General features: G+C 34.9%; 1 protein-coding gene across 1 annotated transcript in view; it reads right to left on the bottom strand.

Annotated features, from left to right (window-relative positions):
- Positions 1-163: 163 nt before the first annotated feature.
- The window catches only part of LOC140161509 (multiple PDZ domain protein-like), a 55,567-nt gene continuing 33,683 nt past the window's right edge, over positions 164-22,047 (bottom strand). The window contains exons 23-37 of the mRNA XM_072184923.1: positions 13,020-13,133; positions 12,364-12,427; positions 11,251-11,335; positions 10,813-10,924; positions 8,869-9,099; positions 7,960-8,127; positions 7,177-7,278; positions 6,332-6,632; positions 5,485-5,633; positions 5,226-5,309; positions 4,622-4,797; positions 4,124-4,271; positions 3,155-3,332; positions 1,632-2,037; positions 164-1,295 (exon numbers count right to left, since the gene is read on the bottom strand). Of these exons, the coding sequence (XP_072041024.1) occupies positions 1,025-1,295; positions 1,632-2,037; positions 3,155-3,332; positions 4,124-4,271; positions 4,622-4,797; positions 5,226-5,309; positions 5,485-5,633; positions 6,332-6,632; positions 7,177-7,278; positions 7,960-8,127; positions 8,869-9,099; positions 10,813-10,924; positions 11,251-11,335; positions 12,364-12,427; positions 13,020-13,133 (2,589 nt within the window). The 3' untranslated portion in view covers positions 164-1,024. The remainder of the gene's footprint in view (positions 1,296-1,631; positions 2,038-3,154; positions 3,333-4,123; positions 4,272-4,621; positions 4,798-5,225; positions 5,310-5,484; positions 5,634-6,331; positions 6,633-7,176; positions 7,279-7,959; positions 8,128-8,868; positions 9,100-10,812; positions 10,925-11,250; positions 11,336-12,363; positions 12,428-13,019; positions 13,134-22,047) is intronic.

Here is a 22,047-nt window from a genome sequence, read left to right as displayed (position 1 = left end):
CACTTTTCAACTTTTTCCAGTATTTGCATATTTATAACGGTTATCTGTACAATATTTCTTATATGTGATGGTCAAGCTGGAAAAATGCATTCATGTTCTAGTAACAAACCACAAGACTTTTTTGAGTTTCTTTTGCTGACAAAGTAAAGTCACTACCAATTATTCATTCATATCTAACTGATTACACAAGCATAAGACATTATGTAATGCAATTGTCAGCTACAAGAGTTACTGTTTTAATATATTGGGCTATTCCAGTTTAAATCCACACTACCCCTGTGGAAGATATAGGGGGAGTATGTTTTTCAAATGTAATTGGCCAGAGGTAATCATTTTGAAACCAATGCTCCCCCTGTATTATAGCTTTACCTATATCTTCCACAACTGGAGTGAGTATTACAAATGGAAGTTACCCAATTGTCTATTCTATTCAAAATTGATACTCCTTCTGTGGCAGACTTTGGCTAAATCTTCCACAGGGGTAGTGTGGATTTTAAATTGAATAGCCCATTATGCTGATTTCAAACTTTGGCAATGCATATTTTGCACAGAATATCTCTGCATGTCTCTTGTAATATACAGTGTACGTCTGTTAGTCATAACAGATTCATTTACATGAGTTGATCTTGTGCACATATTTTGTTCAATTCTTAATATGGACCATTCTTTTGATTTGCACAATGATGACATACAATGGGGTTCAAGCTATCGATTATAAAATGTGACTGGCCACCTGAATGCTAAATATAAGCAACCTATCCAAGTTCTTTAGTAATTCTCAAAAGCAAAAGTGCTCTCATTCCCTTTTGTATTGAACCTCAAATAACTACTGAAGTTACAGTTTATAACAATCAATTAGACATGCATCCCACATGCATCTTGTCTTGAGAGCTACAAAATATCACTGTTAATCCAGGAATAGAACTTATAGCGAGAGCTCGGAACATTCAAATTTCAATGCAACACTTTGTTTTCCATTGTGACAGTCAAAAGAATGGTCCATGACAAGTTTGACTGAAGTGGCTCAAGCAACCACAATAAGAATTACTCTCCCTCTTGCTCTCTTCAAGATATTTACTGCCTCCTCATGTGTGACGCCCTCAAGCTTCTCCCCGTTGACAGCTACGATTTGGTCCCCTCGTTTCAGCTCGCCATTCTCGGCAGCTGCTCCTCTGTTGAATACAGTCTTTATATAAATTGGGAGGTCTCCATGTGGGCTACCGTAACCACCAACAATGCTGAAACCAAGTCCATCTGGGCCACGGTTTAGCTCCACTGTTTTCAGCTGACCAGGTCTGTTGGTGAAGACAGATTTAAGAATAATCAAGTGACTGGAAGATCATCTTATGAGCACAAACATGAAATAGTTTAATTTAATGAACCAACTTGTGTTTATCAATAACACAGCAAAAGGTTCAAGTACTTGGAATTGGTTTTATATTTTCTACCGCACGACTTACAAAATGTGATTAGTCAAGTGCAAGTATATAGTTGTTATAGGAGGCACATGATTAAACTCCAGCCATGACAAATTCCCTCAGCACACTAAACATCCAATAAAACTTGCGTGGAAAACTAAAAATACATTCCAAGGGTAGAAATTAAACAGCGAGTAACAATGAGCAACTTACGGTGATGCAGGAGGTTCCTCTGAAGAAGGTGAATTTGTTGGTGGGGTTGCAGTCACCATGCCACCAACGCCTCCTTGCTGACCACTCATGAGTTGATCCATCGCTTCCTCACGATATACTTCCAATACAATCTTCCCTTGACTTCTTTTCAACATATCAGCTGCAGCAGTATGTGTGGCGCCCTCTACACTTTGTCCATTTATTGTAAGGATGCAGTCGCCTACTTGAAGTTGACGACTTTTGTCTGCCATGCCATTAGGGCTGATGGATGCGACACAGATGGGAGCATCCCCTAGTTTGCTGCCGCAGCCTCCTGCTATGCTGAAGCCTAAGGATTCTCCCGGTGATCGCTGGAGGTTTACAATGCGGATACCGTCCAATAATTTGGGTTCATTGTCACTTTGGTCTGTGAAAATGAAAAATCAAAATAGAACTTAATACAACTGCACAACTCAATCATACCTCTACTTAGATCATTTTTGCTCAAACTAAATCCACAGGTGGGTTATATCAGCGAATTGAGACTTCTTGGCTTAAGGTGTTTTATAAGCACCATTTATTATCAGTGGTGTGTGCAGGTTTTCAGAAGTGGAAGGGGCGGGTCCAAAGGAATTGTTGACCCCAATTTTTTTTGTCACAGCGCTCAAGAATCTAAAAAGTGGGGGGAGGAGGTAGCGGACCCCAATGTTTTTAAAAGTGTTATTTGTTGACTAACTTTAACCAAATTGCTATTACATTACAACATTGCATCAAAACAGCAACACACATTTACCATATAAAACATTTATACAACACATGGTAGCCCCTTAAATTTCCTCTGACAAGGGTGCGTTTCGCAATTCCCTCGATTGAATGACAAAAGTGGGGTTGCGCATGCCACATACTGCCATTAGTATCTAGAACTAGAAGTTCAGTTTTATTTTTAATTCAAAACGATTGAAAGTAACTATATGCACTTCAAGGCAAAATCTTTGAATCTGTTCTTTTGAACATGTGACATGGTTTCCTTATGGTGCAAATGTAGTATAATGTTCTAGTTTTGTTCATGAGATGCCTGTCACTGTTGGCAAAATATTCTGAAATATACTATGACTGGCATCTCTGATACAGGGTCAGGCTTATAGTTAAAGCCATGTTATAAAATTTCCATAAAAATTCGATTAGTATTTCTTTTCCATAAAATGTTAGCTTTTACTGTCAGATATGTCCCTTTTAATTTTAAGCTGAACAACTTGAGGTAAAGCAAAGAAAATTGGAATTTACTACCAGCGCCGTTGTCGTCAATGCGTGTAACTACATTAGGTTGTGCTGTGACACGATCCTTTATGTGTGTCGCCATGTTCATGTACATACTGTGTATGAACATCGAGTACATGTTCGACTAATATTTCCATCGTAATAATAAAACAACAGTTCCTGCGTTTTATTCAAAAATCTCGAAATGTGACTAAACTACGGCACTTGAGTCTTGAGTTTTGAAAAATATTGCAACTTCCACAGCAAATGTTATAATATGGCCTTACCTTGGGTTTGTTCCTGTGGTAATTGTTGTAATGTTATATGCTGTGGTTGATGTACAGGGCTAGGTGCTGTTATTTTGGCTGGTGTAGCATGTATCATAGATTGATTGGCCTCATCTTCTGCTGATGCCAGGCCAGGTTTCATCCTCCCAACTTCAAAATAGATATTTCCTTGTGAAGACTGTAATGACCAAAAACAATTTCTTTTATAGGAACCCAAAACTGACCAACAACAGTCACATATTTGATCTGGATAATGTCAGAGAAATCTTCTCTCTCATGTTGATTGACTTATTAATGGTCCTCCATTCTTTGATATGAACTTCAAAATTCGGATATTAATGACTTATTACAGCAAATTATTCATCCTGTGTATAACATGATGAAATATGGCTCCTTGGTAACAATTTCAGCCTCTCAAACTCTGCTATATATAGTCCGTCAACTCAGAAGTAAAAAGTAAATAGACCTCGGAAACTGGAGGTATGAGAATAATTATTTCGGTGTAATGCATGTGTAAATGCTTCTTTGGCGCACCAACGGCTGCGCGATTTGTACTTGCCGGCCGAGCGCACCACACTCTTTATGCGTCATGTTTTTTAACACGCAGTGCGTATGCGACACAAAAGCATCAGCCCCAGTGCCAGATTTGGTTTGTACTTCTAGGCTGAAGCAGTATATACATCCTACTTGCATACTATGCAAAGTTAAATTGGCCACAGCAAATGATCATGCACCAATCACATTAATCTGTAGAAGCCTTATTAAAGACTTTACTTTAATTATCTCCAGAGAAATCATTGTTCAAGTGACAAGACCTTTTCATGGCCACTCAGGTATCAATTTCACTCTGCAAATCTGTATCATACAATGTAATTCTGCTCCCAGCTGCTACAAATTCAAACATTACTATATATCTTCAAAATGAATTGGGAAAAATACTATACACTCCAAGCACACAATAATATCTACCTTCAATAAGGATGCCACTTTGTCTTGTCTTGCCTCTCTGACATCTTCCCCATTGACAGCTAAGATCTGATCTCCTCTAGCTAAATTCCCATCTGCCTCAGCAACACCACCGGACACAATGTCCGATATGAATACTCCAACATCATTCCTGTCACAAAAACATACAAAAGAGGAGGAATTTAAGACCTGGTTGGATGAAAATGTTATTCATTTTAGAAAAATCAAGAGGCACTGGCCAGTGGCCACATACATGTCAGATGTTCTGTCTTCTTTGAAACAGAATCCAACAAGTGCGCTTCTAGACTTTTACAGACCAATTTTTAACTCTGATGCAATTCTGATATTCCTCGGTATTTTGTAGTATAATTGTATCCAAAAGGCAGAGAGGGCCCTGCAGTCAGAAATATGTAGGTGTCCAATTTCTGATGGGTAACAATTACTACTTTTCTATGGGCAAATTTATCTTTTAAGACTGAAAAGTATATAAATACATCATACCTCTTTCCAACTATACTCAGTCCAAGTCCCTTTCCTGGTACACGTGTCAGCATTACATTGATTACTTCATAGCTATCAGGGTCTCTATACACAATCAATTTCACTTGTGCTGGGGTTTGCCTTAGTACTCCAATGGCATCATCATGGGTGGCTACAGTCAAATCAATGTCATTCACCTAATATAAAAATACAAAGAAACAGCAGAATTGTAATGAGGGCAAGTATTTGGTTGTGAGCTCAGAGTACTTTTGAAATGAGTACAAGTACATCACAATGGCAAATCATAATTACAAGTTCTTGTCATGAGTATGAGTACTTTGGCATAAGTATGAGTACTATAGTTTGAATACTAGTATGAGAACATGTTCAAAATTCATTTTGTTTATTTCATTTTATGTGCCATTTTCATAGCTTTATTTTGCTGTAAACTTCATCACTAGACTCACAGCGCCAAAGATTGTAATTTTAGTATTGTTCAAAACAATAAAATACATTATTCACTAAATCACCGACAAACAACTCATTATTTTGATCACATCACATATTGCAGGAATAAGTTACCATGCATAAAATTGCAGTATTTCCAAGGTTCATAGAAACTTACTGATATGATTTGGTCTCCAGTTTTAAGTCTCCCATCTCTTGCTGCTGCACCTTGTTCATATACTTCATGCACAACTATAGTACCCTGAGAAAAAAAACGTACATGAAACATGTCACAGTAACTTCTGCTTACAAACAAATAACTATACCTCCTGTTGTGAATGCCATTTTAATTTTTAAGTCTCTGCTGGACACCACACCATTAAACTGCATTAAAGAAAGTATCCAACTGCCACAAAATGTTTTTCAATTGCTCTTACCAACTGAGTATCAGTTCCTCCTACAATGCTTAGTCCTAGCCCTGTCGTGCCTTTATCAATAACAATGGTAGTCTCCACACCAGGCTCAATCTGATCAGTGTATCCATAGGGTTCAAGGGTGGCCTGAGTTGATGGGTCTTGATGTTCATCTGTACACAAGATACAAATACATGAACATGAGTAAGAGCACAAGTTTTTGTTAATACACATGCATAAAAATTTCAAATGACTCCAGTGATTATTTGTGATTGAGTGATGAAGTATGGGTCAAAAAGCAAGTGGTATTTCACAACTTGCATGAACATTATAACCGGTTTGACAATAAGCCCTGTCAGCATTGTAACTTTCTCTTTTTGCCGAGCAGTTTTGGGATACTTTAAACTCCGACTTATCAGGGATATGGTTTTAATTATTATTTATCCATTTATTATTGTAATAATGTTATCATTAAAAATAATTTGAATAAACAATTTATGAAATAACCATGTTTTTTCATTCTTTTTTATTCTAGTAAAACATTTTACATAACATTTTGCATGCACAAAAACAATTCCCAGATAGGTCAGAGGACAAAGTGTCCCAAATTGCAATACATTGCAAATTTTAATGTGATTTGGCTTATTGTTGGAACAGTACGAAGTATATATGCTACTGGTCAATATGTGGACTAAATTTGAAAGTACCGGACATGCACACTTCCTCAGTCTTAACCGCACCATTGAGGATAGTCTCAACTCACTCTCTCATCTTGCTTAGTCTTAACCACAGGCAGAGTACAACCATACCATTGAGGATACTCAGAACTCACTCACTCACATCTTCATTTTCTCATCACACTTACACTCACTTAATCTGTGAACTTGTGGAGCAAGCTCCTCATCTGATGATGAGAGTTCATCTAAATCAGTAGTCCTATAACTGATGGGAGTTGCCTCTGTGATAACGGCTGTGACAGCTTGAACCATACTACTATCTGCCTCTGGCTGCTGGTCTTCATCCTCCTCTATATATGGATGGTCTGAACTGATGGTGAGTCTGACAGCACCATCAGTGTCCTTCAGTATGGGGATGGCATTTGATTTGGATACATCAACAAGTGTGTGGTCATTCACAGCAAGGATCTGGTCACCAATCCTTAAATGACCCTCCTGTAACAAAAAAAAAAAGACAGGTTTATTTGATGATTTATCAGGGGTGGGATTGCACTTGTCAAAAAATCCTGAAAAACTGCACTTTCCTATATTTTTGTACAGGGAAGAACAGGAAACAAATCTTGAAACAAGGAAACATCCTGAGAAATCATGCCCCTGATTTATTTATGTCAGATATTCAGTGACTTGAGCATGTTGTCCACTACAAACATGCATAAAATACTCCAAAATGAAAAAAAGATATTCTGCTTATGTATTGGTTACAAACTGAGCCAGTTCTGCATATCTGAGATTCCATTTAGTTAGAGATAGTTCTGAGATACTTGAGTGAAACCATACACCATAGCACACTGACTTTTATATTTAAGTATCATGAAGAATGTAAGAATATTGAATTACTGGTCACTTTTGAAAATGTATTTGTACATTTGATTTTGGAAAATTAATTTCTTATATACTCAGATGAAATGAGCCAAAGTTTAGACCAGGACTGAAATAAGTTCCTTTTGGGTCAGTTAATTTTAATATTCATTTTGATTACCTGATCAGCAGGGCCACCGTGTGTGATATCCTTGACAAATATACCAGCTCTGTTGAAGATATCAGGATCCTCCAAAATAGCAAACCCTAAGCCTCTGTTACCCTGTGAAGCACAAAATAATGTAAAGCTTCGTTAATCATAAATAGATATCAAGCTTGAATCATCAGTGAGCACGTACTGATCGCACATAATTTGTTTACATCATTTTACAATGTACACATTGCATCGACAGATACAGACATGGGAAAAAACTCAGGAGGTACCTGCCTGTGCGGGGACTTGAACCCCAAACCCTGGTCCAAACAAGTCCAATGCTCTACCAACTGAGCTACACAGGCTATCTTTGATCAGGGGTGTGATTCAAAGCTTGTGAAATATCCAGAAACAGTAAAAAATACAGAACAGTGTGAAATTGGGCAAAAATACCCTAATATGGTTGAAAATCAATAAAATTGCTGAACTTTTGGCCACAAAAAATCCAGAAAATCTGGAAAAATCCAGAAAAATCACACCCCTGCTTTGATATACAAGGCCAAGTCTGGTACTCATGGTTGAGCAGTCAGGGTGTCCAAGAAAACAAATTTTTGTGCCTTGAGAGCAATCATGTGATTTTGATTATGATAATTAAACTAAATTATTAAGTACAAGAGCTGAGCTTCCACTGGGTGAGAAGAGAGACTTCCATACAGAAAACCTGTCATTGTTTTCATTTTATCTATTTACATATATATATTGTTCGGCTGAAATACTTTTTATAGTAAACTTATAGGACAGTGAACTTACCTTAATCAGAGTAATAGTACTGACATTGGGATATTTGGAGAAATCATCTACAGACTGCTGAGGCAAGACACGTCCTATGCTGGCAAGTTTGGGGTTGCGTGTAGACTCTGGGGATGGGGTTGTAGCTGAGCTTGGTTCCAATTCAGCAATGATAGCTTGTGCTTGAGCCTGGAAACAATTGAATTGAAGACATAAATATCATCAGTGTGATAATGCTGACTGCATCAGGTCAGCAGACAGGTGTAAATGTATCATTACATATTATGATGTTCTGAATTTCAGATGTGCATTTGAGACAAGCAGGCATCCTGGAAGCCCAAAATTTCTTGGAGTGACCCAAGCCAACTTGACCCAAATATAATAATAATAATAATAATAACAACAGCACATGCTTTTAAAACACATTAAACAAACATCTATTGTCAGGTTAGGACAGGAAGGGGGCTAAAATTTTTGGGTAGCCAGGTACAATTTATCACAAATCTATGGAGGAAATGCTTTGAAAATCTTGTTTCAGTTTCTCTCTGGGATCATTCTCCTTCATAAATGGAAGCATAAATGAGACGTCTCTGTACTTTTCCAATAGATGTAGAATTAATTAATTAGACCCAAATTTCAGAAATGTTGTGAACCAGTTACAATCACTGTGTAATCCCACTACTTCTCCATTTTTGGTCACGTTTGATCCATGTTGCAAAACTCTTGCTAATAAGTATGAAGTGTAGTTCAAGCAGACATTGACTTTTGCAGTGTCATAATGTCCATCTTTACAAGTAATCACATAAGGCATCAAAGTGTTGTGTACAGAAAGATGGCAACAAACGCAGCTCCATTACCACTCACACGTGCTTCAAAATGAACCAAGTTATGTCAGTACTTTTCACAGAATTTATACAAACTATCCATTACCTGAATATCCCCAATACTTGTATGAGGTTCCACCGATGACGCTGGCTTTGGTTTGGGTGGTATAACTGGTTTGGGTGCAATGGGTGGAGGTGGTGTTATAGGTTTGACTGCCAGACGTGTGAGATTGTCCTCATGTCTGTGGATGACAAGAGATACTTTGCTGCCAGAGATACTCTTGATGATGGCTGATGCATTCTGATGGGATCTGCCTTGAACAGAGTTACCATTTATCTGTACGAAAACAAAACATACTTGTTATCATTCTTCATATTAAAATTGTACTTACTCTGTATCGACTCAAACTTCACCTTGCTGTGTTCAAACAATATTTACTACGCTAACGAGATCATATCAACAAATTGGCAAAGCAACTTTCCTTCTTTACAAAGTAAAAAGTCTTAAGGTTTTTAAGCTTTCTTTTAGCTTTGGGTGAACTTCAAAAAATAACATTTACAACATATACAAAGTAAACCAGTGTAGAATGAATGAAAAACAGTGGCATGGTCGACGGGAATTATATAAATAAACATAATTTTTCACCAGGTTCGCCGTCCCAAATAATAAAGGAGGCAAACAGAAAAAGTGATCCTGCCTGGGAATCAAACCCAGGACCCCAGGTTTACAAGAGCTCTGCCTTAACCACTTGGCCACGGAAGCTCTTCACAATTCGGCTGGTTGGGTTATTCCTTCATGTAATTTTACACGAAATTAGGGTTAGGGTTAGGGTTAAGGTAGAAACATCGGCTACGGTGTCATGCACAGATTTGGTTTAAAATGATAAGGGATGTGTAGTTGGGTGAGAAAAACTTGCCTGCCAAGTTTTAATTTTTGCCAACAAAGCGTTTTTGAGTTATGCCATTTTTTATCATTAGAAACCCCTATTGACTTTGTACATAAAGTGGTTTTGACACTAAGCCTCGTTCACTAAAATTGGTAAAAGTTTGAACATGGATACTATGTTTAAATATTATTTTTTCTCCTTTCTATCCCATTTATAGAACTGCTTTTTGGATCTTTTTATTACAAAAATGTTACCAAATAATATTATTGACTTTTTTCCAATATATTGGTCAGTAATATAGGGGATATTTGAAAGTAATGTTAGTACTTGCTCAAATTTTCTTGATTTGATCTAGAAACACTGAATGACCCAATTTCATAATTATTGTCTGAGCTAACCATAGGGCCAATTTTAACAAACAAGGTTTCATATGAAAGGTTATTAAATTTAGAAACTTTTCTCGCCAGCTTTTTTTAATAAAGTGTTTCTATTTTAAGTTATGGGTGTTTCTAGATTTCCCTAATTTAAAAATAGAAAAATGATTTTTCTCAAAAAATAAACACTTTATCCAAAAAATCTGGCGAGAGAATTTAGATATTAGGCTTATTAACCACCCCACAAACTATGGAAACCATATCACATTCCCTCTAGGCTAGCAATAATTATTAGTAGAAAAAATTAGGGAATTTTCAAAAAATAAAGAAAAACATAAGAATTGTTAAAATTTTCATGAAACATTAAAAATCAGTGGAGTAAAGACTTATCTTTAATTGGTTATATATTTGAAATGGATACATAATTCTGGTTTGAAATAGTGGCTATTTTCCTGCATGGGCCTATTATCCGATGCTCCTACCTTAAGGTTAGGATTAGGGTTAGGATTAGGGTTAGGGTTAGGATTAGGGTTATGATTAGGCTTAGGGTTAGGATTAGGGTTAGAGTTAGGATTAGCTTACACGAAATAATTACATGAAGGATCGACCGCTGGTTGAAATGGTGTACACAGTTGGGCACAGTACCTATTATGTCTAGTGTGTATAGTGTGACTGGTGCAAGTTTTTGTAATTTTGTAGTAATTTTGCAATTTTTTGACATGCACATTATGAAACCGACACTACCCTTATATTACATGGTAAACAAAGTTTAACAAGAGCGCAGCATACCTCTAATATTTCATCAGCAACCTGTATACGTCCATCTTGACCAGCTGCACCAAGCGCATCAACACCAACAACAAATACACTCATCTTGGAACGATCAACATTTCCAGCAAGGCTGCAAAAATAAACAAATTGTTTTTACAAGGGGTAGTCAGTTTGCTACTATGTTTTCTACAGCATTGATTACAAATTTCTTTCCTTTGCGTTGGCCAACAATAATTTGCGACTGCTTCATATATCACAAGTGCTAGACAAGCCAAAATTTTCCCCTCTTAATTTGCTCAAATCAACATAAAATTTAATACCATGCAAACCACAGGACCAACATGTCTACAGATATCATTAAGCCATTTCTTTAACTGCGTGTCATTCCTGCTTGTCCTTCATCATCCCAAGCCTGAGATACTACACTGTATTACTTTCCTTGATTTATGTACTTACCTCAGTCCCAATCCTTTATCTCCTTTGGTTAATTCTATCAGATGCAATTCTCCTTCATAATCTTTGTACTTCTTACTTAATTTCTCTGTAATTAATTGAAGATCAACATCAGTTATGTTCACAATAATAGCCTCAAGTTTACAGTGTGGGGGTATTTATTATTGTTCATTATGCACCCACCAGGCAACATATTCCATTTTCTATAGTGACCAGCCAAGTTCTTACACTACATTAACCTTAAGTATCCCTGGCCTTAGTGCTTCGTGTGCTAGTGATAGGCTTCAACATAAAATGTCCAAGTTTTGAGATAATTTCTCAAAATATCAGGAGCCATATCAAGACCCACTGAACACATATTGAGTTTGTCTGAGTCTGATTCCCTAGTAATGAAAATTTACAATTCTGAACTTTCCGTCTGCAGTCAACCCCTGTGTGGAGAGGATTAGAGTAAAGGCAGGCACAGTTACACAGATGAATCACTCTGCCTTGCAATCTGGTCCATGAAAAAGCTTGTACCAGAGATGCCAAGTTTCTGGTTGAGTTGCCTGCAATAATGCCATCCATTCAGCAACTATTTGGCAGGCTTTCTTTTTGGATATCTGAGACACAATCACTTGTAGCCATTACCCAGAAGTGATGATGCTTTTGTTTTGAGCAGTGGAAGCAATCTACATTCGTAAAAAGGGGGAGGGGGTCAAAGAAATCAACGGCGATGAAGGTATCATTTCTCTCAATCACATATACGATCCACTGCTCAAAACAAAAACATTGTCACTTCCGGGAAATGTCAACAAGCCGTTTCGCGGGAAAAGCAGTGGACCATTCACTTTTGATCAAGCCAAAGTTGTGAGTATTTGTTCAATGGATTTGTCAAGCAAACATGTTTGAATTAATCACTTGTACCATTTTGCATTATTACTGATTTGTATGATTTAATTTTTAAGTGATTTCTTTCTCAATCACTGCAGCTGTTTCAAGTGATACATCCATACACATAAGGTAGCACAAGTTGATAACTTATTCACAAGCATAAACATTTGATTGCAATCTTAACAAAATAATTATCAATCATAATATTCTTTGAACTTTATATTACAGAACAGAATAACTTACTCCATGTATAACCAAACTCGTCCTCTGACTCGCTGTCGGTACTGCTGCCTTCTCCTGATGTCACCTGTCGGAGACCATAATCAATAGTGTTATCACACTTGTACCACAAAATAATTATCAAGGCTGGGCAATTGATCAATTTGCTCCCACAAACCAATAGAAATCTTTTCAGTCAAAAGTAACACTTCCACAAAATCATCATCATGTTAGGATGTGGGGAATATGTTTGTAAATGTGCTTGCACAAAGGATTTCCCCAATAGCTAATGTGCTCACTGCATTTGCTAATTCAATCCCTTGTACATTTCAATCTTAACCACAACTCACATTATGTCCTATCAACCAGAATTATACCAACTTATTTGATAATAAAATGGTAAATACAAATAAATGCTCTGGATTTTAATAGATTTGTTATTTCATGGCATGTGTTTGTGCTAATGACAACATTTAATTGTTTGCAAATCTGTTATCCATGTACTAAACATCCACATTAAAGAGACACTAAATCATACATTTTACGCCAACTGGTAAGACAACAGTATTCCCAAGAGATACAGTGACACTAACACTAAAAATTAACAAAATATTAGACATGGGTTACTAATATTTAACATTACATAGGTTAGTATGGCAAGAGAGCAGCCATTGTTATACCTGCACTTCAATGAAAGATTCACCCTCCCCCTGATCATCATCAAGGTCTACCACAGTCACTGCCACAGCCTGCAGTAGTAAACCATCAGATTCATCCTCCAATTCAGAGGGAGACTGGATAGAGCAAAGAAAAGCAGGGATAAGCTTAGGGGAAGAAAGCATAGGAAGGAGTTGCAAGACACACAATGGGTTAATTTTAAAGAGAGTTTCATGTTGTCACAACAGCACAGATTGACTGTCTTTACTTAAAGAAAAAAAAGAACAGTTTTATTCCATTTTCTTTTCCTTTTAACTGCCGAGTCAAGCAAAAATGTTCCACATTGTCATGATGTTCCTTTATATGATTTTGGATTAATTTCATAAAATTCTCTCACTTCTTTTTTCTATTTTGATACAAGTTTATGAATATGCACTTAAAATGATTAGCTTCAAAAGTTATTTTCTCATATAAGAACAATAAATTTGCATAAAGATGAGAAGAAATACACATGAAACTTTCTTTAATACATGAACATTTACATAAACACAGAGGTTAATATGACGGACTGCAATCACAAGTTTAAACAATCTTCAGATTGAGCAGATTAACCGCAACCAATGCAGGATTAAGTGTTCATATCAGGTTCATTCTCATAGTTTGGTATCCATTCAAATGCATAAATATACAAGAACAACCAACCCAGTGGAATGCTATGGAATAGTCAAACCACAGTCTTTGTTATTAAAATGACAAACACTAGCACAATGCTTATGGTTTGAATTCTAACCCTTGACTCTCAGCTGAAGCTTTACCTCTAACATTTAAATTTGATTAAAATCGCAGGTTTATTTAAATGTGTAGTTGTACATTCATTTTTTCTACAAAACCCATAAATCCATTCTGAAATACCAAGTGACACCCACTTAGGCTCAGGCTGTGACTTCTATATATAAAAAAAATCTTAAGTGTGCACTGAAACCTATACAGTATACTTGCTTAAAAATAAAATGTTAATAAACAGGAAGACAATGACTTTCATTATCTTTAAAATGTCCAATATTGTTCATTATTATGTTTTAAGGAATCCAAGTGTGTGAAAATAATGGATCCAACACATAATAATGATAAAATTGGATGCTTTACGCCCAATATTTATTGGTCTCACTCTGAGTTTTAAAATATTGGACTCGACTATGTCTCGTCCAATATTTTAAAACTCATAGCTCAACCAATAAATATGAGCTAAATCGATCCAATTTTATATCATAGTTTAATCTAGAGTGGGTGTGATAGGTAGCTGGGGTACCCACCATCTCGTAAAATTTGACTGATCCCCTAACCTTGCACTCATGCTTAAGTTTGGACCAAAACTTTGTCCTTTTCAAACTTTTGGACTATAATCTGTCCTCTTTAAAATGTTTTGGTGCAAATTTTACCTTAAAAACCTCAAAACCACTCTGAAATTGCGAAAGCACTATTTCATGATCATCAAATGTGTTTGATGCTAGAATTACAGCCTATAGGGCAGGTTTGGCCGAACAATGTTTTTTTCTCTTTTCCTCTTTGTTTGACCCTGTCCCTAAAATGATATCCCCCGTCAATAATTTAAATAAATGTTAGGTCATTAATTAATCAAGAATTCAAGCAATTACTAAATAATAATTGTTGAAACACACTGGTCGTAGTATCATGTCATGTGTGTTAACTTAATCCCGCAGAGCATATACACAAGTAACACAATAGTTGATTTTCAGTATGCTTGGGGGATATGATACCACATAAAAGCACTGATATTATTACTAACTCAAGGTGAAACGAAGTGTAGATATTTCTAGAATTCACTTCAATTATACAAAACTAAATCATTCCAAATCAAAAGAGTACTTCAGTTTCAGTTCACTGCAACTTGATGTTAGTATTTGTTGTCATTGTCAGAGTTTAGATGAATAATGTAGGTATTACTACTTGCAACTTAATCAGACTTTCTTACAAATAAAATCAAAATGAAACATTCTTCAAATAATATTGTGCAGAATCAAAACTAACTCAAACAAATAATACTTATAAAATAACTTAAAAATAAGAGCATTTGCATTTCTGTAATATTGTAATGTACATAACAAGTATACATAACAAACTGTGTAAAATAATGCAGGATGCAAAATGTGTGCATGTTCTTGCTCTATACATACATATAGTAATCTCACCACATACTGGCCAAGAAATTACTGGACTTGTGAAGTCTTAAATATGCATGTATGACTGCATGCATTTCTTACAAATATTGATGATAAAAGTTTTGAATATTTGCTAAATAGCCAGTGGCAATCATCTTCTTCCAGCTTGCTCCAAGTACTATAAAAATATGATGACCCTATACCTTCAGAGCATCTAATAGTGGAAGTTTGACATAAACAATGATGATGATGAACATTTCAAATCCATTTTGATGCATATTACAGCAGGATACAAAGAAACCACTGCATGTATGCATATACAGGCACTTCTTATGTGTGCTGTTAATTAGGGTCTACCTGGATTTTTGGCTTAGTTTTAGTTCCTGAGACAATAAGTAACACTACTATATACCATAATCATTTTGTCTTGATTAATGGATTCTGCTGGACAACATGTTCTCTATAGACATATAATGATTAAAAGTGAATGCAAGCAAGAAATCTATAGGCCATACCACTATGAAATCACCACCACCACCACCAATACTACATGTACCACCACATGAATATTAGAGAACCCCTGTTTCAGAAATTGACAGGAACAGCAAGACCAAAAGCTTCTGTTACAATCAATGTATAGCACAGGATTCCTTTTACAAGGAGTACATGCTTCCCATCAGCATTAAAAGGAATCCTGCTTTTTATTTTAATCAAGCAAATAAGCATTTGTTGAGTAAAACCATATTGTCATTTAATAGGTTACAAAATGACAAAGATGTCATACACATTGCACTTATGAATCCTGAGATATGATTATTTTCTTACTGTCAACAGGAATGCAAAGACTAGTATATGATCTCAAAATCAATTTGGCAACATATGACATATTTTTCTTGATTAATCAAAATGCTCTACCCATTGTGTTCTAGATGTATGACCATAGCTGAATTCATCCATACAATTTCTGAACAGAATACCAAATAGGAGATATCACATGCTTCAATAATAACTCGGGTATAAGTCGAGATGCACATAAACAGCAGGATGCACAGTCAAAGGGTATAAAAGGTATACATGCAAGAAATGAGAAATAACAATTAACAAATTGGTTTTCTTCATTCCCACTGGAGCATAGATATAAACCTTGTTTTGAATTTGCTAAGTCCTTGGGCTACAACACCACAAAGTTCTATTTCTTTATTCAAAGCTCTTAAATACCTAAAATCATTTAAACTGCCTAAAATAGGTCTAGTTGTAATAATACACCCAGTGTTATGCAAAATTACTTAAAAGGCCATTCTCTGACCAAGTTATAACAACAATTGTCTGGTAAATTGAATGATTCAGTTTTCAAACATTACAACTTTCTGCATGAAAACTGTTTTTATATACTTTGTTCAACTTTTAAAATGCGAGACTTGTGACATTGACATAGCTGTAAAATGCATGCAGTTTGGTGCTGAATGTGCTTTGTGATTTATGTAAATGGCATGACAAAAACTGAATAATTTGACGTTGAACAAAGTATAGCTACAAATTATAAGTTTGGTAAAGGATAAAATTGTGATGTGACATGCATCTTCTTTTTTCCAATACTGAGATCGGCAAAATTGGATCAGTTTCTAACAGAGGGAAAACACTTTCATGGTTAAGGAACAACTTCATTGGTAAAGAAATGAGTGATGTTAGTAAAAAGTGAAAGAGATTAATACAAAATGTTATGATTTGTCCTTAAACCAAACCTATAAAATATAGGCTTAAACTAACTTCAGCTAATCAAGAAAAAGATAGGGTGTTACAGGCGATTATAATACATGCTAATACTTTTTAACAATATTACAATACACATATCAGTTAATTACAGTCTATATATTGGTTGGCGATGCACCATGCAAATGTTAGTTCTGGTATAAAGACTTGTGTTAGGCATCCCATCATGCTGTTGGGTACAGTAGGGTTTATTTAGGAAGTGCTATCCTACCATGATTATTGCAGGCTTAGTTGTCAGTCACATGATTAGGTATGATGTGCACCAGTAGTTCCACAGTCACATGATCAGCCACATGACAATTCCACATGATGAATGGCGGATGTTGACATTGCTTCTTGAAAAGCTCTGCAAATTGCCTGGCTTACAATATATGCTAGAACTTATGTGCATGGAAACAAGATCTTAGGTTGACTTGGGGATAGAGACATATATCTATTACATAAAGTTTAGCTTGCTTGTGCATTGTTGAAAATATTTGGGAATTGTCTTGAATTGGCAAACATTAGAGAAGTACTTCTTAAGCCCAGTTGGCTATGACATACATATCAAAGGTAAAGGTGTATTTGAAAAAAAAATGATACATTGAGGCAAGATGAAAAGGCTTGAAAAAAGCACAGTAAAGAAACTGTGATGTAAATGAAATATGTGAATTAAGCAAGCTCCCCAAATAAAGGTGAACATAAAATGGTAATAAAAATGGCTTCTAGTTTATGACAAAATTAATAAATGTTGAAGGGTCTTCCCCTCCCCCCAATCATATGATGCCATCATGAAGCATTTATTCAAGCAGACTAATGCGGAAATATCTTTGAGTAGAGCTTGTAAATTTAAACAATATAAAGAAAAACACTTTAATTGTTTTAGCCAAATATGTCTTATATCAATGTTCGGATCCCAAACATGCTAGAATGACTCAAAAAGTAAACACTATATGACATTATTCTCTTATTTGATAATAATTATTTTATAAAAATCTTCATTTATTTCAGAAAAATCACCTTATTTTCCTCACTTCTTGAGAACAGTTGGTAATTTATAGTCTCCAAACCAACTCATAACATACAATATCTTGCACACCATCGTACTTGTTAGCATTTGCATTCCATGTAAATATCCTCTACCATTCCTACATACATTATGGTCTACACTTTAACTATCTACTTTTCTATCATTCTTATAGATTAAAAAAGTACAAATTGATACTTATTTAAAGGCATCATGAGATATATAATAACAGGCGATATCTAGGAAACTATTGATTCCATTATGATCAGGCCAAACAAAATAATAGTTTTGTTTCATGTCCCATGGAAGTTTAAAGTCTAATGCGGTATGCATTTTATTTTTTATAAATTGAACAACTCCAATTTTGGATATTTTATAATATCAAAATATATGTATATACAATTCTATATAATGGCTATGTTTAGCTGGAATACAAACTACATCTAGCATTACAAATTTTTTGGAGTTGCGATGCGAACAGAAACAAAATTAAAATTGAACATCGATTTTACAGCCGATTTTCGGCCACATTTCGTTATAATACAAAATAAATTACTTCTGCAATTTTGCTTGAGCAAACGTGCAGCATAATCATAAGTGCAGGGAACATTGAGGCAAAACTATTATTTTCTTTGGCCTCAGATTTCAAAATATAACTTATAATGTGTAAATCAATTATACAGAAATCCCAAAAATATTGCTTGATTGCATTAAAGTAAAAAATCCTATGTTGACTTAATTCTTAATCATGGCTGTACCTTTGGTCCTTTATTTCTAATACAATCCAACCTCACTTATCCGGACCTCTTTTATACAGATCTGTTAACTGACTGAGACATCTTCAAAGGAAAACATGACACCTTATCTCCATGCTCTGAAGCATTTGAATGACATCTCTTTGTTATGTACAGTAATGTGTTATACCATCTTTCCAGTCTGATCACCTATATGAAGTAATTTATTGCTGTCTTAATTTCCACACTTGGAACACTCAATGCAGAATTCATTTATCCCAATTTTTCACTTACACTTTGTCCCATCATAGCCGGATAAAAGAGGTTGGACATATATTGTAATTGTCCCATTGTAGTCCCATGCCCGATAACAATACCACCCCCCAAATTTGGATCAAGTCCAAAATTTGGGAAATGTCTGACTATAAAAAAATTTCAATGGTAAAATTTTGAAGCCTCACCTTATAGATCACTATGAAAATGTTGAAAATCACTATGAGAAAGAAGTAGGTAAATTTCCTTTAAATGTTCGACAATGAACCAGAAAATATGATAAACTTAGCTTCTAAAAATATAAAGGAACTGTTTAAAAACATAGGCATGAGGAACTGTTCATGTGGCAAAGTTGAAGCATAATATTGAAAGGCCTTTAGATATCAATACATAGTCTAAATCATCATAAGATTAACAACAAAACTCTGTGTACTTCACACTAGAAAATTATTTGTGAACTGATTTTCTGATTTTTAATTGCTATAATTCCGATTACATCTGATCACAATACCCCTGTTCCCACATCCTAAACTATTTCTGATTTTTTATGCTGACTGGAAAATAGGTGGGACTATTGTGGATTATGTTCAAAAATAATCAACCATTTGTATTTTGGATGAATTCCTCAAACTTACAAAAACGTGTTACCTGACTGATGAGTACAGACTTTGCTGGAAATTTTAGCTGCCTCAGAGTTAAGATAAAGGTCTAGTACTGGTAAGATGTCCAGTGTGAAAGTACAGCCCTGTGCTTACCAGAAGGGAACAAGGATCTTATTAAAATATTAAAGTGTTCTTTAAAAATTTAAGTCTGAAGTCAGTATTTACAGCATCAGTATGCTGTTTGTAACAATCGTTTTGAAAGTTAGCATAATTGAAAATGGTTTAAACAATTTGTATCTTCTATTGATCAACTATTCCTATCTATTATTCCTCTAAATATAGATCTATTTTAATCTAATAACATATTATATTACTAAGCATTAACATTTAAATCCAAGGTAATTTAAAAGAGATTCAATTATGAGACATAAAGAGACTATTTGAAAATAAAATATTATCGTCATCATGAAAATGAAACTTGCATGAAGGTAAAGATAAACTGATACTTGATCATGTTGATAGTGTGTTATCGAAGTCACCTCCTTCAGGTGAAAATAAACATAAATATGTGCTTACATAAAATTACAATAAATATAGATATTAATACACCAAAATAATATTTAGTAAATGAAACTGTACATCTGATGTACTTGATTATATATTAGTAATATAGCAACTTTAGGAACAAAACATACATGTACATGTAGTACATGGAACTATTAACATATACACAGAATCTATTTATGCATTAACGTTTCTGATATTTTAAAACAATCTATGATTTGATTGGTTGAATGCTAGAAGAGAACACATTATGTTACATTTTAATCAATCAGCATGCAGGTTTGTTCCGATCATTTTTAACTATAAGCACAAAGGTTACGATGCCGATATCTTATTCTATCAATATTGTTATCATGCATATCTGTAAGCCAATAATATGCAATAGCTGAGTCACTAAATAAGAGACAAGTTGTGATTGGCTAAAAAAGTTGGTATAGCAAATTCAACCAATCATATCACAGTTTTGCTAATCTGTCAACTACAAAATATCATGTAGCATATTCACAAATCACAATTACAAATTTAAAAGATAATCTCAGAAATTAAGCATCATGCTTTGCATTACAAAAACTACTCTGCAGCATCAAACTTATACATAATATGAAATATTTTTTTCTTTAACAATGTGTTGCTTTCCACAGTGTAATAATCAACAGCTGATTCATGTTATGGTGTTATACACTAGGCTAGTTTTGGATCCATACTGCGTACTGTGTCTCTCTCACTGTGATTAATACAATTGTTATAACACAACAAAACACATCCTAGCTGTCCAATGCGATGATCATATTTTGATGTGGTGAATTAAAATGATCTCAAAGTTTCAGCTTAAACATGATTGTTGATAAATGATAAATGTTTGATGTACACTGTCGTGAAGCATATGGATGGCCAATTGATGGATCACCAAAATAGTCATTCTTGGGGGGATCAAATGAAGTCAGAAAAGCTATTTTATAGTCAATTATCTTTAAGCATTTTTCTTGTGTTATTCTGTCTCTCAAGCAAGCTGTTATATACAACTTCAGATATTAATATGATAAAAGGCAAGAAATTATCATTCTTATTTAAATTTAGTCACATTTCTACCCAATGCGATTTTCAAAATCAGAACACAATCTGTCTTTGAATTTGATGAATACAATTTTATACTATTACTGAAAACTGTTCTGACTTGATTTGACTCCTTACAATGAATTTGTCTCTATTCTGTAGACAACTAGTCCTATCAGTTGCTATCCAGTAATCCATGCAAAAAGTATAACAATAACAGCATAAAGCAAAAGTTCAAAGTTCAAAGATCAGTAGAAGTTACAGCATGCCAAAGATCAATCAACCAATCACAGGGTCACAGGTCACATCCAAGGTCACGACCTCTCACTCCTTGATAATTAAAAACAAGACAACATGCAACAATAGAGTCAAACGCTTAAACAAAAGACTGCAGATTAGTGAGATGTTAAGTAAGCTGCATGTTTATGCTTCAATGTGCTTGGAGTGAGTTGAGGTGAGCTTTTTGCCCCAAGTGCAGATTTGTTTATGATGGGGTTGACTGAGGTTGAATTTGGTTCACTCTTAATTGTGCATATGCAGGAACTCATCAGCATCAGATTGGCCCTGTTGATACTACTCATAATGAGAAATTTAATATTGGGCCCATTCTACAAGCTATAATGGATCATGAAAAATGGAGACCAAGTTATCAATCATATGAAATATGTGTGAAATCATGTGTAAGAACACTGCAAGAAATAACACACTGGATATATGAGAATAAAATTTAAGGATTACCAGAGTCTGAATCTGAATGCGTAAACATTTTTGATTTTTAATAATTTTATCAAATTTACATAATATAGAATTCTACAAGAATACTTGATCTTATCAATGAACACCTGATCCAAACTACCACTAAGTTATAT

This window comes from Amphiura filiformis, chromosome 1 (assembly GCF_039555335.1).
Source record: "Amphiura filiformis chromosome 1, Afil_fr2py, whole genome shotgun sequence".
NCBI classification, from domain to species: Eukaryota; Metazoa; Echinodermata; class Ophiuroidea; order Amphilepidida; family Amphiuridae; genus Amphiura; species Amphiura filiformis.
The sequence above is the reverse complement of the archived record's forward strand: the minus strand, read 5'-3'. Positions and strand labels throughout refer to the sequence as shown.